This window comes from Thunnus thynnus, chromosome 12 (assembly GCF_963924715.1).
Source record: "Thunnus thynnus chromosome 12, fThuThy2.1, whole genome shotgun sequence".
NCBI lineage: Eukaryota > Metazoa > Chordata > Actinopteri > Scombriformes > Scombridae > Thunnus > Thunnus thynnus.
The window spans coordinates 29,333,066-29,350,168 of NC_089528.1; the positions used below are offsets into that span (position 1 = coordinate 29,333,066).

Genomic DNA, 17,103 nt, shown 5'->3' on the forward strand with positions numbered 1-17,103 from the left:
ACTACATGTTTACTGTAGCGGGTTGCCTAGCGTCTGCGTCGGACAACTCTCCTCCGTCTGCGGGCAACAGTGGACCTACGGTACCTCCTGCGCCTACGAACGGGGCGAGAAGATCGTCTGCGTCTGCGTGGCATTGTCAGAATATGAATGACACGCTGGGTGAAATGGGTCCTATTTATAAACTCTGTTCGATGAGGTTTCATGATGTCACTGATGATGTCACAATTTATTTGAACTCATCCCCATGTTGAAATATTGTGAGTTATGACATCATCAGACAAACTGAGACGTTTGTATGACAATATAACACTATATCTATTATATTAGGCAAATGAAGGATTCTACAGAGTCATTTGATGCGTCACCAGTGTTCTGTGATGACAAAAACTGACCTTCATTTAAAATACACAGGAGACCGTTAACACTTTATGCGCTGCTCACACACACACACTTGTATATAGGTACACTTAGCTAGATTAGTATTGTGTGTTGCTTTTACCCTTTTGTTAAATAAATGCTTTTGGATATACCTGTTGTCTGTTTTAATGTTGCAGAAGAATGAGTTTTGCCAACCCCTGCTCCAAATCCTTCAACCTGAACTAGCTATTGATATGGTGATTTTGTTTATAGTTATTAAATTAATTATTAATCAAAGATTAGTACACTTTGAGACTGAATTGGCTATCTTTTCCCCTGAGTCCAGGGTGGTGCCCCGTTATTATTAATTCTTATTAATAATTTTATTGATTTTAATAATTAATGATTATCTTTGATAATACTATTTTTCAAGTGTGTCTTAAAACATCAGTCATGTGTCCATATGAACAGTGAAAGAAGTTTTCTTCGCTGTAATCATTCCTCCTGTTCATACTGACCATTAGAAGATCCTTCAAATGTCTTTTTAGCATCAAATTCCCTCTTTGTGTTTCCTCGGTCAGTGTTTCCCTGTTGAGCTGCGGTGGAAGTATAGTAACAAAAAGAGGAACTTTGGCACTAAAAAGACTGTAATGTTGAAAGATGCAGAATGGCCCATTTCAAAATTATTTTAATAGATTAAATTAGATTATTGGATTATGAGATAATTATTAAGATAAGACTTACTGATCACTGTGGGGGAATTCACAAGCTACCCAACAATATATAAAGTAATCTGAACCTATAATAACACATCATAATGTATATGTTCATTATGTATTATTAATCTGAATTTACAAAGTAACTTGTAACTAAAGTTGTTAAATAAATGTAGTGGAGTAAAAAGTATAATATTTGCCTCTGAAATGTAGTGGAGTAGAAGTATAAAGCAACAGAAAATGGAAATACTTCAGTAAAGTACAAATACATCAATATTGTACTTGAGTAAATGTACTATGTTACTAAATTCCACCACTGTTTACTTGTAAGGAGTATTTGAAGATCACGTAAATGATCTGGATACTTCTTACTCTACCTGTGTCACTGCACCTGCAGCTAATGAAATGATTTGGTGAATGTGGTGGCGGTTAAATGCAGATTTGAGTTATTTACTGATCACAAGAGACTGTCTGTCTTTACCATCTGTCTGAAAGATGCGTTGTCTGTGCGTCTCTCTCTCTTCACCCTGCACATGCGGCTTTTCCAAGTTTTAAACGACAAGAGTTGAGTTAACTCTGCGCGGCCGTGCAGACAAATGAACGTTTGTAAATGCGCGCAAAACCTATGATAAAGTCCGCAGAGTGAATAAAGTCGGACACACCGCTTTGATTCCTTTGTGACGCTACAGAGTCCTTTGATGCGTCACCAGTGTTCTGTGATGCGTCTGGTGACAAAAACTTATGCGCTGCTCTGCCCTGTTTCACCACACAAACACACAGTACAGTATGTTGTAAAGGAGCAATCTGTATGTTTTTGGACCATATTAAAGAATAGATTCACTATTTTTCAAGTGTGTCTTAAAACAGTCAGGTCTCCATATGAACACAGAAACAGTTTTCCTCGCTGTAATCATTCCTCCTGTTCATACTGACCATTATTATTATGCACTTACAATGTAAGTGATGGAGGCCAAAACAGTCATTTAAAAGTTGATGTGAAGCTTATATGAGGCTTCAGCAGTCTGAGTTAGTCATATCAAGTTACAGTCTTTATAATATCAAATTCCCTCTTTGTGTTTCCCTGTTTAGCTGCGGTGGAAGTATAGTAACAAAAAGAGGAACTTTGGCACTAAAAAGACTGTAACATTGAAAGATATCTACTTGATTTGACTCATTTGGACGCTGAAGCTTCATATTAGCTTCAGATAAACTTTTAAATACATTTTTCCTCAGGAGGAGGACTGTGGATTTTGTCCTCCATCATTTACATTGTAAGGTCATTATGAAGGGATCTTCTAATGGTCAGTATGAACAGGAAGAATGATTACAGCAAGAAAAACTTCAATGTTCATTTGGGCTCCTGACTGTTGTTTTAAGACAGACTTGAAAAATTATGAACTCCTCATTTAAAGATTAAGTTCACAATTCTTAGTCTGTCCTAAAACAGCAGTCAGTCATATGCACTGTAATAATTTCTCCTGATGGGTGAAAAAAATCTCAATCTTTAATCAGTGTAAAACCTAATTCAAAGTTTATTTGAAGTTAATATGAGGCTTTAGCTGATACTTATCTTCCAAAGCACGTGTCTTCAGTACGAAATATTCCTTTTGAACTTTGTACTAAGGACTAACTTTGGAAGATACCCACTTGATTTTTACAAACTTAGTCTGCTGAAACCTCATATTAGCTTCAGATAAACTTTCATTTTCAGTTCATTTCTGCACAGAGCAAGAGCTGAGCACATTAGGAAGGGAAAACCTGCCTCAATGTTCATATGAGCACCTGACTATTGCTGTCCTGTGTCAAAGAAATTACAAAGTACTCAAGACATAAAACTGCTGCTGTCGATTCAATCGGTTAAACTAGCGTAACATAATAAATAAATGAAACTAAAAAGAACACACCTTCAGATCAAATATGTAACCATTTATTGTTAGAATCGTCCTTTCAATACATAACACAGCTAATACAGATAAAAACAAGATATCACTATTGTATCAAAGGTCCACTGTAAGTTGGATGGTTGCTTAAGAAAAATATAACAAGATTTTTATCTTGAGAAAAATCGCCACGTGGTCATCATTCAGGAAAAAAAAAAATAGAAGGCAAAAAGACTTACAGTATAAAATGTACAGCCACATGATTATATAATATATATAACATTGCACATTATACCAAAAAAAAAAAAAGAAACCACACATGAGAAAATAAGTGTACACAATATACAACAAGGCACTGTGGAAGAAAAAAAACCTGCACGCGCATCTTTGGATGGATCTGCCGCCAGCGGAGCTCCACTGAAATGTTGTAGGAATGTCACACTGCAAACAGTCCGACCGAGCAAGTCATTCAAACTAAAACCTGATTGATCGCATCGAATTCTACCACTTATCCCTGCAGTCTTTTAGCACACGATAACTGTGCTGCATCTCGAGGACTGGATGAAAATTGATATTTTGTAGCTTTTACGCAGTTTTAAGTGCTTTGTAGGTTCAGGGAAGCAAATATAAATGATAGTATGCAGGGTTATTGTTAAAAACATCTTTTTCTCTGTTACCCTTTTTGGAGTAAAAAAACATATCAAAAAGCCCAAAGATGACTGCAGTAGCTTTTCATAGAACTGTTATATCAACTACAGGCCACTGACTTTCTTAAAAAGGGCAAACAGAACAATTTAAAACCTTGTTGAACCTCATTGGCAAAGCAGGTTAAAGAAATTCCTCTATCACAGAACATGTGTTTTTACATTGTTAGATTGATATTGTAATATTTTATAGAAAGTAAATTGAGAAACAGTTCATATTTAAAATAACAAGACAGAAATTACTGTTTTTTTGGGCTCATGAATCCAAATTCATCTGTTAAACTGCTGCAGAAGAAGACGACACAACCAGATGACGTCATTAAAAGATTTTGCAAGAGTGACTTTAAATTTGGCTAAATTCAACCGCATGTTGTAGTGATACGTGATGTAATGTCGTCTTCTCACTACTGACAGATTCTTAAAAAAAAACAAAAAAACTGCATCTCATACTTGAGTTTAGCTTGAATGACGTGCGCGGTGGGACTTTGCGGTTTTGCGGTGTACAAGTACATTGGTGAGTTAAAAGGGAAACACGGGAGCACCTTCCAGATTCTGCTCACACAGGAACGAGAGTGGTATTCTGATTGGAGTTCGTCCTGCTTTAGTTCGAACAGGCACTTTGTGTGACCTTCGTATCGTCAGCAAAATCAATCGAAGCGATCAATCACAAACTTGAAATGCTCGAGGCGAGTACAGTTGCATATTATTTACAGTGAACAGATCATCCTGGAGAAGGTTTGTATAGAAGGTCAAGTCCCAGAGTTTTCAAAGCAGAGGAAAAGGCTTTTCAGACTAGCTATTTTCTTTTTCTCCATCTTCTCTGCCTTTTTTTTTTTTTTTTAATTTTCTGTATTTTTTTTTTACATTCGAACAGCCTGTAGACACAAATCTCTTTAAACTCACTCACACACACACTCACACACACACACACACACACACACACACACTCACTCACACACACACACACACACACAGGCACACAAACAAAAACCTCAGTAACAAATAGCCCCATCTTGCAACCTTGTAGTGTCGCAGCACGTTAGCATCAAGAAGAAATGAACAGTTTTATTCCAAAACAAAACACAGCCACACTCCAAAGAATTAATGAAACCGTCAGCTGGATTCTTTGGTCTAGAAAACAGTGGGAAGTTGAATCTGTTGCATTTTTATATTTTGCTCTTACAGGAGCCTCGTAAGTTATGATGAATAGTTGGTAATTATGTAATTCATTAGCTTAAATGAATCATTTGTGCTCTCCGGTTGTCTTCTTCTTGTCGTTATGGTTCGCTTGCATTTAAAAGTTTATCAGAACTTTTTAAAAAAATCTTTGAGATACATGAACACACATCTGGATTTTGCTTTTAAACACAACGTTGTGTTATCTTCGACATTCATTATATATATATATATATATATATATATATATATATATATATATATATATATATATATATATATTTAAAGGAACAACAGATTTGTTTCACTGTTACTGATGTCATTCAGTTGACATAACCTTAGATTTAAGGTTGATGGACACTGAGGCCACAAATGACCAATTTAAGGGAAGAACTTATGAAATCTATCTGGCTTCATAGGTTTATGAGTTTCCACATGCCGTCATCACATATATATCACATATTTGATTCTGGTTTAAGCTCAGCATGTTGACTTGTTCACACTCCTCTGCTGATTGATTGCTATCAGATGTCCTACCATCCCTCAGTCTTTGACCTGAGACAATGCAAACCTGCACGATTACATCATTGTGGCACCAGAACTCAGAGCATACCTGCAGGAATTTAAAACACTGTGATCCCAGCAGCTTGTTGTCAACGGCTCATCGCTACGACTTTCTTACTCCTTCCAAAACATACCGGCAACAAACGCCACCATATTTTGAATTTTGTTTGAAATTTTCTGAAGACTTTTCCTGATTTGGTCCACTTGATAGATGATTTATCCACTGTGGACAGCATGCACACAGCTGCAAAGGATTCGGTGCTGCAGACGAGCACAAAAAGCACACAGACAGTGGAGCCGCAGAGAAATTCTTCCTTTTGTTAAGGGAGTTCAGAGGTCTGCTGAACAAATCACAGTTGCTCAAGGACACTCAAGCAGGACAGATCCTTGTTGACTCTCAAGTTTGAACCGAAAGCAGCTGAAGCTTCCAGCTTGAAATGATGATAGTTGTTTCTTTTTGAAGTCCTGATCTATCAGGTGTGGATCTGTAATGTTTTGGAACAAAAACTTGTCAAAACATGATTTGAGCTAGTTTAAACATTAAGAGCATCGTGGTTTGTCTCCAGCATTCAGAGTCAATCTGACATGTAAAAAAAAAAAAAGAAAGTACAAGCTGCTCTCTCTCTCTCCGGAGCGCAGAAGACGGGCGTCCATGCACGGCCGGGCTGCGGCCACGCTCGACCCTCCGCTGCGCTCCGACAGGTGGCCAAAAAAAGTCAAAGGTTTGAAAGGGTGCGTTCACCAGGCGCTGCACTGGCTGCCGTGGCTGCTGACCGACTGACAGTTGCTGTAGCGCTTCTTGACGATCATGCTGATGTAGGCCTTCATCAGCTTGGCGATGTCCATGACCTGCAGAGGAGAGCAGAGTGTCTGTAGTTAATGATGTGTATTTTAATTAACACGCTTTCCATGCCAGGACTCAGTCATACCAGCTCGAATTACAGTAAAATTTCTATCAATCTGTCTATTTTAACACAATCGTCGCATTATTGTTTTTGCTCACAAGAGCGAAGAAGATTCACTGTTAGTTCACATGAGCTGCATCAATGTCAGACAGTCTTGCGGAGAAAAACACTATTATGTCAACTCTGAAGCACCATCTACCTTTATATGACAGGGATCTTAATATCACTTATTTCAACATGAGGAAACCAGCTATCTCTTAGTCTATCTTGGTCTAGGAATCTTATTTTGGAACTTTCTCATGAGGTACGAACCATTTGGGTTTCGAAGACCAGCTCTCGGCCCTCCACGGCGATCTTGTAAGCGTTGGGCAGCGGAGCTCCGAAGGAGAGAATCTGTTCATACGGGAAAACCTCCAGAGGCCACGGCTCGCCTCGCTTGTACACCGATATGGCCTCCCGGCTCACGCCCAACCACAGCTCAGAGGGGAACGCTCCGTCCCGGCACTGAAACGACAAGATGGAAGGAACATCCTGCATGATGAAGGCTCATTAACTGTGAAAGTAAATACGTTCTGACTTTGAATTGAAGCTGAAAATGAAATAATCTGCAATACTTCTTCTGTAATGTTCTCACCTCGACGTTGAACAGCGTGGATCCGTATCCCGGCCACTCCTTCGCCAGCGCCATGTATTTGACCATGGCCTGTTCCTGGTTCATCCCCTGCAGTTTCTTCCACTTGTCTATAACGCTGGTTCTCACGGCCGTGACCTCCTCCCTCATCCAGGCCTCCAGGCTGTTCTCCTCTTCCAGCTTCTGCCGACTCAGCGATCCGCTCCGGAAGCTCCGCCTCAGCGTTCCCTCCAGGAAGCTCGAGCGTTTCCTCTCAGCCGTCCCCGAGCGGTCGGCCACCGAGCCGTTACCTGGAGCGAACGTCTTGGCGGAGTTCTGCACCCGGGCCCGCAATCGCGCCATGGGGAACACCTGGGACATTTCAGGGATGGTGACCTGGGAGCTGTGGTCACCCAGCAGGTACTGAAGTCTCAGAGCAGCCAGGAACTGAAGAGTCTCTTCAGGAGCAGGATACTGACCACGAATAACTGCTTCATGAGCCTGTAGAGGGCCGACAAAGAGAATGTAAGTCAGTAAGCAATGTTTGCTAATCTAATCTTTAAAAACTGCTGATGATGTAGTCAAAGAGGAAAATGTTTCATTGACTGAGATTTTGATACCTGAGTTTCAGAACGATACTTTTACAATAAGCTTAACTTCTTTTGTCTCAATACCAAGCAGATATACAAGAACTTTACCTAAAATTAATACAGTCGAAAATTAACAACATTATCATTTAAAGAACTGGAATTATCTGACAGAGCTGAAGCCCATTAGTTCCTACTGAAGACGTAAATCTTTGAAAAAACACTATTAAATTTCCAGAAGAAGTCTCAGTAATTTCCTAAAATCTTCTGGCCACTGTTGTTTTTAGCAAACGAAAAAAGAAGAAATAGTACATATGTTCAGTACTATTTTCAGCGGCGGATGAATCCACATTTGGTGCTCTAGTGAGTATTTCTGGCAGCAGGACGGTGTGTGTGGGACTGAGTCAGAATAAACTACAGTGAGTGTGTTCATGGTAATGAAGGAACATGTCACCCAGTGGAGCTGAGCGACTCATTAATGTGCTTTTAATAGTTTTCTGAAAACGACGCGGCACAGAGGAATAAGATAGATCAGGCTTTATATGCACATACACACTACTTTTTTAGAAGATTAATTGAGTGTTGGTTTTGTTCTTTTTATGACATTTGGTGACAGAAAGAAGAAAAAATGTAGAATATCACCAAAATGTCACTTGTTAATAAACAACTAGAAACAATGATACCTGGTAGCAAAGTAGTGATTTTTTGACACGGGTCTCTGAAAGACAGAGGCTACAAGATGTAGAAATGTGCTGATTCGTGTTTGGATGAGTCAGCTGACTCTCAGTCTGATGGCTCTGCAACTGTTGTACCTGTTCAAACATGAAGGCAAACTCCACGCTGTCTTTGGGAACATTGTCTGTGTCCAAGAAGCAGTAGAGCTTGAAATAAAACTTCCAGCCGGTGTTTTGTTCGTCTGGGCTCGCTGAAAGCCTGAAAGACGGAGAATATGAATGAACAAATGTTAGTGTTGTGTAATACCATTAAAACGGTCCATCACACGCAATAATACATCATATAAATAACAACTTGACGACTGACATTCATGTTCAAAAGACAACAACATGTATCACACAGAATAAATAAGAACAAGAATAAATGCTTCCGACACACACACACACACACACACACAGTGGAACGTACTTTTCAAACTTGGCGAGCACGTCGGCCACCACTGTGCGGCTCTCGATGGCTTTCTCTGTGGTGTTGTTGTGCTCAAACAGAGCAAACATGTTCCTGCTGTCCTCCATGGCCAGACCACGGATCAGTTTTTCCACCACCTGAGACACACACACACACACACACACACACACACACACACACACACACACAGAATAAGATACAAACACTTTTAGAGGCACTGCCTAATAAAATATGCAAATCAGATCAAACAACACTTTAAATCATCTTTTTTGAAAAATGTCTTAAACACAAAGATACCTGCACTAAAATGTCAAATCTATCACTAAAAGAAGATGTAATACGGGCAAGGAAAAATTGAAGAATGATACTTTTAAGAGGGTCGTAGTTACATCTTTCATACTTCAGAACATGAATTTAAAAAATGAGTTTTGGTGCAGATACAAAAACAGCATTTTTTCAGTACCTTACTTTGAGGAATATATGACTATTTCTCTGCAAAACCTTTGTTAAATGATCCAAATTCAACCAGATCTGACCATAGATGCCACTTTTCAGTACTTTTGATGCTTCTGATCACTTCTTAAAAGTAATGAGGGTCATTAAGAGTGTTGTGAACTACCGTGGCTAAACATCACCTTCAGAAACTCAGCGTATTGATATAAAAACCATACTGTCCTACACTCAGCTGACACTTCTAAATAAAAAAACAATGACGTATGAAGAATAGATCGATCCCAGCATCCCCTGCAGCCACCCACCTCTCCAGCAGTGGTGTGTGAGTTGATGGTGATCTTGCAGGAGCCTCCTCCGTGACAGTGCACGGTGGTGCTCATGTCCTGGCGAGCCACGATGGACCGGATCTCCTCCTGCGACGGGACGTTCTCCCTGGCTCGAGTCTTCCTCAGAGAGTCGAGGGCGAAGGCGGCGTAGCGCTCCATCTCCGTGCCGGGGAAGAGCTCTCGAGTCCTGTAGGGAGAGATTTTGATTGTCAGTGTGAGAGAAGATGCTGATTATGAGGCCGATGTGGACGATGAAGTTTCAGTCATATCCAACAAAACTCAATCTTCTGTAACTGTAAACATGCCGAGACATTGACCTCACCTCTTCAGGTGGAACTTGAGGTATCTGAGGATGCTCCTGGTCGGTACGAAGGTGCAGGACATGCAGGCCACGATCTTCCAGCTGCAGAGGTTCCCGGGGCTGCCGGGCTGCAGCGGCCGCGTCGTCTGCTTGATCAGCTGGCAGTAGAGCTCGTCCCGCAGCGGTTTGAGCTCCTGGCCGGTCTGCAGGATGCCCTGGATGATGGGCACCGGGTCGGCCACGCCCTCCAGGTGCTGCAGAGAGCTGAACACCTTGAGGGCTTCCTCCTGCAGCGTGGTGTAACTTCTGTTCCTCGGAGCTGAGCAGAACCGAGGGGAAGATGTTAGTGATGTGATGCTACCTTGTCTAGTCTGCAGTATTGTTTTTTTAATGTCTTTTTAATGCAGGGAGAAAGTAATTCCAAACTCCCTTTAAAAATATATCAATTTAATTTTGCTTTGCTGGTGGCAAACAACATGAACCTTGTGAGACGTTTTAAAAACTATTCTTAATTGTTAAATGTCTTCTGGTTAATTCTACATTAAAATCAAGTCATTATGTTCCCTCTTTTCTATGTAATAATGTTTCTATCCTCCATCTGTTCTTTTATGTTCCTCGTTATGTATTCCCAGCGTGTAACCACCTCTTTTAATCACTCAATACTCAACACCTTTCAGTCTCAAATCTCAAGTGTAATAAGTGTGATATTGTAGTACTAGACAGCACACATAATGGAAAAGTTGAACCGGATTAATTCATATCAAAGCTGGGGAAGATGTGCGTTTGGAAATCATAGTCACATATTATGCTCATGACCTGTGTGAACTCCCTTTTAGAAAGGACGTAGTTTAAGTACTTATGACTGAAGTCCTGTTAGCGACAGCCGTTTAGAGGCAGGGGGGTAAAATCTAACGCTGCCTCTTATAATGTCTGGATTCAAAAACAGAGAGGGGGAAAAAAATTGTCGAAGCAATTCAAAAACCTACATTTTTAAATGATGGCTGTATTTATGCAATGAGGTGACTTTGAACCTAAATTTTACCCTAATTACCATGTAAAAATATATGATGGCTTGTTTGAAATACAATAATAAGTTAAGAAAGAAAGGTTTCCAGAAATTAATACAGCAGCTTGAGACTGGAATCAGTATTATAATAATATGACAGACTGGATGTCTGACTGTGCGACTCACCGGTGAGGTGGATGTCTCCGTAGGGCAGCGGCAGCAGTGGTGAGTGCAGCGGGTGGTGGCTGTAGCGCAGGATGGGGTTCCTCTTGTAGATCTGCTCCACCACCTCCGAGTTCAGACAGTTCTCCTGCAGAGAGCAGAGAGGAGCCTGACGTCAGCGCAAAGCCCTGCTGACTATCTGAAGGGTTTTAACTGGGGAGAAGGTAGTTTGGAACGACAATATCCGATGTCTTTGAGCTCTATCTGGAGTGCATTTCTTCGCTGTTGTGGTCATTTAAGACACGCGTCGATGAGACTTAAGACAAGCATGTCAGGTGAAGTACAGACTCTAAATGAACCATGAATGTGACTGTATCTGTTTATTTGTATTTGCCTTCTGTCAGTCAAATGACCTGACCGGCGTCCTACCTTGATGTCCTGGATGAGCTGCTGGGTCGGCGTGTCAATGGGCGCTTTGGTGTCGATGACGTTCTGGATGGAGTTGGCCCAACGCGTTGCCTCGTTCAGCAGCTTACAGTAGAGGCGGTACGAGTGTTTACGGCCGTACACGATCACGTTCCAGTAGCCTGTCAGGAAGAAGAGACGAAAAAATTAAAATGGCAAAGGTACAATTGTTTCTGACTGAGCGAATGGATTTCAGGGCAAAAAGGAAGCATGGAAGTGTCATATTAGGCCACATGTGTCCTGTTTAAATACAGATTTTAGGCTTTCAGAACTCTGATTCAGTGTGAAATATGCAAATTACAGATGTAAGAAACCAGAATATGAATCCATTTCTTACCGGTCTCTTTAAAGACCTTTTCGTCGGGCTGAACCACTGAGCAAAGGCTGTTGAGCACCAGCGTTCCCAGCTTCAGGGCGTTGCGCTCTGAGCTCTTATAGTAGTCCAGGGAATTGTGGGTAAGCAGGAACCAACGCTTCTTCAGCTTCAGTGAAGCTTTGCTGCTGTTCTTCATCTCTTTGTGCAGCCAGCCTGTTAGAAATAAAGGGATTAGATAATGTTTTTTTTTTTTTTATTACAAATCCTTGAAATTGCAAAAAAATGACAACGTTGCAGGTTATTGTGATAAAACCTGCATATTAAATTAAATAAATTGGACATTTTTGTCCTCCACTTAAATTGTTTTTCTGAGATTTTCTGTCAGCTCAGAATTGCTTTTTCAGGTTTTTTAATGTTTCTTTAAACTCATAAAAGTGTACAAAAAAATGTATGGAGTTTGGTTTAGGCTGCCACATATGTAAACCTGCAGATTTATAAAGCTGCAAAGTGCAAACAACTGCAAATCACAACTCTTTGCTTCATCTGCAACACACCAAAATACTTATAATACAGTAAATTGATGTGTTCTTATCCAGTGTTGTAGGAATAACCTGCTCACCTATAAACGTACAGTATCTCATATGACAAAATTCAGCCATGAATTTTCTTTTTCTGTATGTTTTAACTTTGAATTTAAAATAAAGAGAAAGTAAGAAAAGCACAGAACTAAGATTATGATTAATGAAAGACGGTCACAATAAGAAAGGATGAAGAATGACTTAGTGACTGCGTTGGCACCTCGGATGATGAACTCCTGTCCGTCGACGCGGGTGTCTCCCTTGGAGCGCTGCAGCAGAGTGATCCAGTGGTGCATCTCCTCAGGCGTGTCAGCGTTGCAGTGCAGCACGCGGTTCGCAGTGATCATGACAAAGGAGTTCGGCCTGTGATGGTTCAGAAATGCAGTTAATGGTAAAAATAAGAAGAGAGACGAGAGTCGGCACAGCTGACGCTTCCATAATTCCTGACAAGTCACAAACTCTCTCATCATCTGGTTGATACTAGAGGGAAAAACAACATCAAGAAACTTTGATTTTTAAATGAGTTGAATTGAATATGAATATAAGAGCAGCACCCTCTAGTGGCTGAACTGAAAATAAAATAAGGATGTAACGTGGGAGTTGAGTTACAAAAAGTTAAAAATAGCTTAAAATTTTGAACGATTTTAGAAAGGCCATTTAATTTTGAGCTGAACTGTAACTTTGTGCACCATTTTTGAAACATTATGGAAATTACACATGAAAATTGAGTCACTGCAGCAGCAAAAACAGTAACACCATGTTGCAAATATGATGGATATGAAACCTAATGTGATAAATCCACTAGCTGAGGTGCTGAAACCAAACAGGCCTCGATGAAGAGTGTCGGCTTTTATTTAGCGGGAATGTTTTGATTCTTTCGTTCTGTTAAAGAATGTTAAACCGTGTGTGTGAAAATCATTTTAACACTCTGGAGACGTGACGTGATGTTTGATGCAGGTTCTCACCTCTCTGGATTATCTGACGCACAAACCGAATCGATCATCCCCACATCCAGCGTTCCCTGAAAAGAAAGAGAGAGAGAGAGGTTCAGTAACAGTGTTCAAGGTGTGGATAATGAGTTTGACCTTCCCCTGCCCCGTGGAAACCAATTATCTCTCTCTTTCTCTCTCTCTCACTCACACACACACACACACACACACACACACACACACACACACACACACACACACACATTCACAGAGAAACAGCAACATGTTCACTAACAGGTATAACACTGGAAAAAAAAAGGATGAGGCATTTTTAAAACATCTAGTGTGTTGAAAATGCCTCATCTTTGATATCTCCGCTTCTGCTGCATCGATTTCAAACCTTCTTTTTTTTTTTTTTTTAAAAATGTCCATCAGCAGTCTATCAATATTACAGGAGTATAAAACTGAATCTGCGGAGTACTATTTTAACTTGAGGGTTGAATTAGAGGTCTTCACGGGTCCACTTGGGTCTCTGGAACCAAGTCGGGTGGGGTCTGGCAGAGTATTGGGTCTGTGTGTCAAAATACCAAACACCAGAGTAGGTGTGAGCCTGACCTCAACTTGACTATAGGAGATTTTGTTATTAACTTGAGGTGGAGAGTGTAGTGAGCAGTGAAGTGTAGGAAACATGTTGCTGCTCTGACTATGGATTCGTCCATATCAGAACGAGCGTATATAGTCTCATAATTGCTCATAGACTAAAGGAAACAATAGAAACAACTGCAGGTTCTGGTTAATTCTGCGATCAGTCAGTCTAACGTGTTATTTACAGCTAACATCTGTTCAGTCTGTACATAAATGTGTGTGAATAATCGTCATTTTATTTTATTTTGCGATATACGTTGACCGCAATAATTATAATTTTCTCAGTGTTGTTTTAAATGTTAAATTGTTTTTTTTTTTTTCATTCCACAAAATGCTCTGCATACAATACTACAACTCCTTTTCCAACAATGCTTTGCGTTTCTGGCGTTACTCACCACAGCGTTCTGGGGGTTGGCCTGCTCGTCGTGCATCTCTCTGATCTCCTGCTCTGTGGAGCTGTGCACCTGACTCAGCACGCTGAACCACTGACTGTAACCATGGAGACAACATCAGCATCAGCATCGAGACATTAAGGTAATGACAGCAGCAGCAGCCGATCAGCTGATCATTTTAAAAAATGACTCCAAACGATTCATCGATTATCAAAATAGTTGGTGATTAATTTAATAGTTGACAGCTAATCAATTAATTGACTAATTGTTGCAGTAAACAACAGGGACATTAAACATATGTGTGTGTGTGTACATATAAAGGTAGAAATGAGGGTAATTCTGTGTTCAGACTGATCTGGCTCTTCTGTTGGCTCACACAGAGAGAAGCTGACCCTGTAAACCTGCTGCCAACACACACACACACACACACACACACACACACTCACACACACACACACACACACACACACACAGTTCATCTTCCTGTCAAGGCAGATACTATGTGGAGGAAGTGGACTGTCCCCTCTGAGAGGAAATCAATGCGTTGCCCGGGGCAACCAGCACACCGACCCCTTAGTGGCGATACCTCCTCCTCTATATTCTGTCTGTGACTGTGTGTGTTTAAACCAAAAATGTGGAAAAAACAAGACAAGAAGGAGTTCGAGAGAAAGAAAGAGCAGCAGTGTAATAATGATATAACCTTTAAGTTAATAATAATTATAATATATAAAGAATGTAAATGTGTTTTCAGTAATAAAGTGATTGTGTTGTGTTTCTACTGACAGCATGAACAATATCAGCCAATACAAAAAAAGTCTGAAAGTGCATCATTTATGAAGCAGTTATGACTGCATCCTTGCATGAAAGGTGTTCTACAAATAAGGTTAATAGAAATACTTGACCCCACATGTTATTTGCCAGTATACGGAGCTTATCGCTACCTTACTTGAGACATGTTCATACATAAACACACACTCTGCAGACTCACCTGGCATCCTCGGCAGACTCTGCGATCAGATGGTAGGTTCTCTCTGTCATCACAATGTCGATGCCATTCTCCTTACCAGTGTTATCAATGATTTCTCTGTAGATCACAAAAAAACAAAAATGCCTTACAAAATGATTGAATCTGAATATATTGAGGTAAATCCCCTCCTAATTTTACTATAGTAGAGGAGATGGGGAAAGGTTGGCCCACTAAATTTAATTAAAGGAAAAATAATTCTCAAAGTCACCACTGGGACACAATCAAAGGATGTGAATTTATTGAATAAGACTATAACTGTTCTTAAAAAACTGTTTTTACTTTGTATTTCTAGCTGACATGTAGTTGTGCATTTACCATGGAGTCAGCATCTAGTGGCCATTTGAAGAACTGCATCATGAGACGCTTTGCACTGACATCAAGATCCATAAAACGTCTATAATTATCACATCAGTACTTATTGAGATAATGTTTATTGTAATGTTTATTGGCTCGATCCATTCATTTCTTTAATTCTGGCTCTCAGCCTACATAACTGCATGCTTATAGGTTTTTCCAACATCTCATGACAATCCAATCCTGTTTTTTAATTGCTTACTTCTGTTTTTCTTTTCATATAAAGTGTATAAAGGGAATTCTATCAGTAGTATAAATTTCTTCAGCAATGCACAAAAGTAACTCTAAGCTATGTTTTTGAAGGTGATCTGACCTTTGTAGGAAAATAATATTTACCCCCTGCATAGTGTTAGGAAGGCAACTAGAGGTTTTGTATTCTAACTCTACATCGCACCCATTGTTGATTTCCTTCCTTACTTAGCACTGTGCATGTCCAGCACCCCTTTTATCTTGTCTTCGTTGTCGTTCTCGAAGTACATGAGCTTGCTCTGCCGCAGCACGAACCAGCGGCGCTTCCAGTTTCGGCGAGACAGCGTAGACGAGCCCCCTCCCTTCTTGTGCAGCCAGCCCTGCTTCAGGGCCTCCTGCTTGGCCCGAAACCACAGGAAGGTCTCATCCTTTAGCACGCACCAGCGCCGCTTCCACGTGTTCATCAGGCCGCCTGGAGAGGAAAAATATGAGATTTTTTTTACTCTTGTTCACAGTCTACTGCCAAATCTCTGAGGAGGAGGGCCGTGACTGAAGGGCGGCACAGAGAGATGTTAGATATCAAATAGTCAGTTTGATGCATGCGATCACCTGGAGGGCAGAATTTGATGTGAGGATTGAAAACAGAGGGAGAGAAATCCAACTATTACTACAAATCTTATTACAAAAGAACGATACTGTCCTACTGAGGGACAAGTATTCATTAATTTGTTCAATGCACATTGATCGACATTTTGGTTTGATGTGTTGTTAAGGTGTCCTCGTTTTAGATTCTTCAGCAGGTAGGGTCTTTGAGGAAACCAGTTTAGTTTGTTTAACAAATATAATGAAGGAATTACCTTTGATGTAAAGGAAGCTGTGGAAGTACGGAAGCGTGACGCAGCTGTAGACCGAGTCTCTCCGATACGACAGCTCATCATCGGTGTCGAACCTGTCAAAGTCGTCCTCGCTGTCCTCAAACTGGAATAAAAAAACAAAGGACATTAGAGGAACTAAACTCCAAGATGTTTGAGATTAGAAGAACTGGATGTAGCCATTAGTAGTGCTGCAGTACTTCAAGCATTATTTTTGCTCTGTAAAGCTCTTTGTAAGAGAAAAACTGGTAATATACTGTAAGGATGGCATCTTATGTAAACTACCTTTGCAGTCTTGGTCCTAGTTGAAATAGGTTTCAACTCTGAGCAGATAAAGCGCAGGGACGAGCCTTCCCATCTGAACCATCAACAACAAAAATGGGCGAAAATCTACAAATTCTTGTTGCTGACCATCCAAGACTGTTTGATCTTTCAGACAGTTTCGA

General features: G+C 40.4%; 1 protein-coding gene across 2 annotated transcripts in view; it reads right to left on the reverse strand.

Moving 5' to 3' along the window:
* Positions 1 to 2,984: 2,984 nt before the first annotated feature.
* The window catches only part of myo10 (myosin X), a 151,065-nt gene continuing 136,946 nt past the window's right edge, over positions 2,985 to 17,103 (reverse strand). Inside the window, exons 19-35 of one of the 2 annotated variants that reach the window (XR_010931006.1) lie at positions 16,643 to 16,763; positions 16,014 to 16,257; positions 15,204 to 15,299; positions 14,219 to 14,312; positions 13,215 to 13,270; positions 12,470 to 12,612; positions 11,693 to 11,884; positions 11,320 to 11,477; positions 10,915 to 11,038; positions 9,744 to 10,041; positions 9,401 to 9,608; positions 8,643 to 8,779; positions 8,312 to 8,432; positions 6,937 to 7,413; positions 6,615 to 6,806; positions 4,593 to 6,246; positions 2,985 to 4,548 (exon numbers count right to left, since the gene is read on the reverse strand). Coding sequence is in view for 1 of the 2 variants with exons in the window: in XM_067606797.1 (XP_067462898.1) it covers positions 6,136 to 6,246; positions 6,615 to 6,806; positions 6,937 to 7,413; positions 8,312 to 8,432; positions 8,643 to 8,779; positions 9,401 to 9,608; positions 9,744 to 10,041; positions 10,915 to 11,038; positions 11,320 to 11,477; positions 11,693 to 11,884; positions 12,470 to 12,612; positions 13,215 to 13,270; positions 14,219 to 14,312; positions 15,204 to 15,299; positions 16,014 to 16,257; positions 16,643 to 16,763 (2,772 nt within the window). In the remaining variant the exon portion in view is untranslated. Of the gene's footprint in view, positions 6,247 to 6,614; positions 6,807 to 6,936; positions 7,414 to 8,311; positions 8,433 to 8,642; positions 8,780 to 9,400; positions 9,609 to 9,743; positions 10,042 to 10,914; positions 11,039 to 11,319; positions 11,478 to 11,692; positions 11,885 to 12,469; positions 12,613 to 13,214; positions 13,271 to 14,218; positions 14,313 to 15,203; positions 15,300 to 16,013; positions 16,258 to 16,642; positions 16,764 to 17,103 lie in introns of both variants that reach the window. The other variant, XM_067606797.1, reaches the window with a different exon arrangement.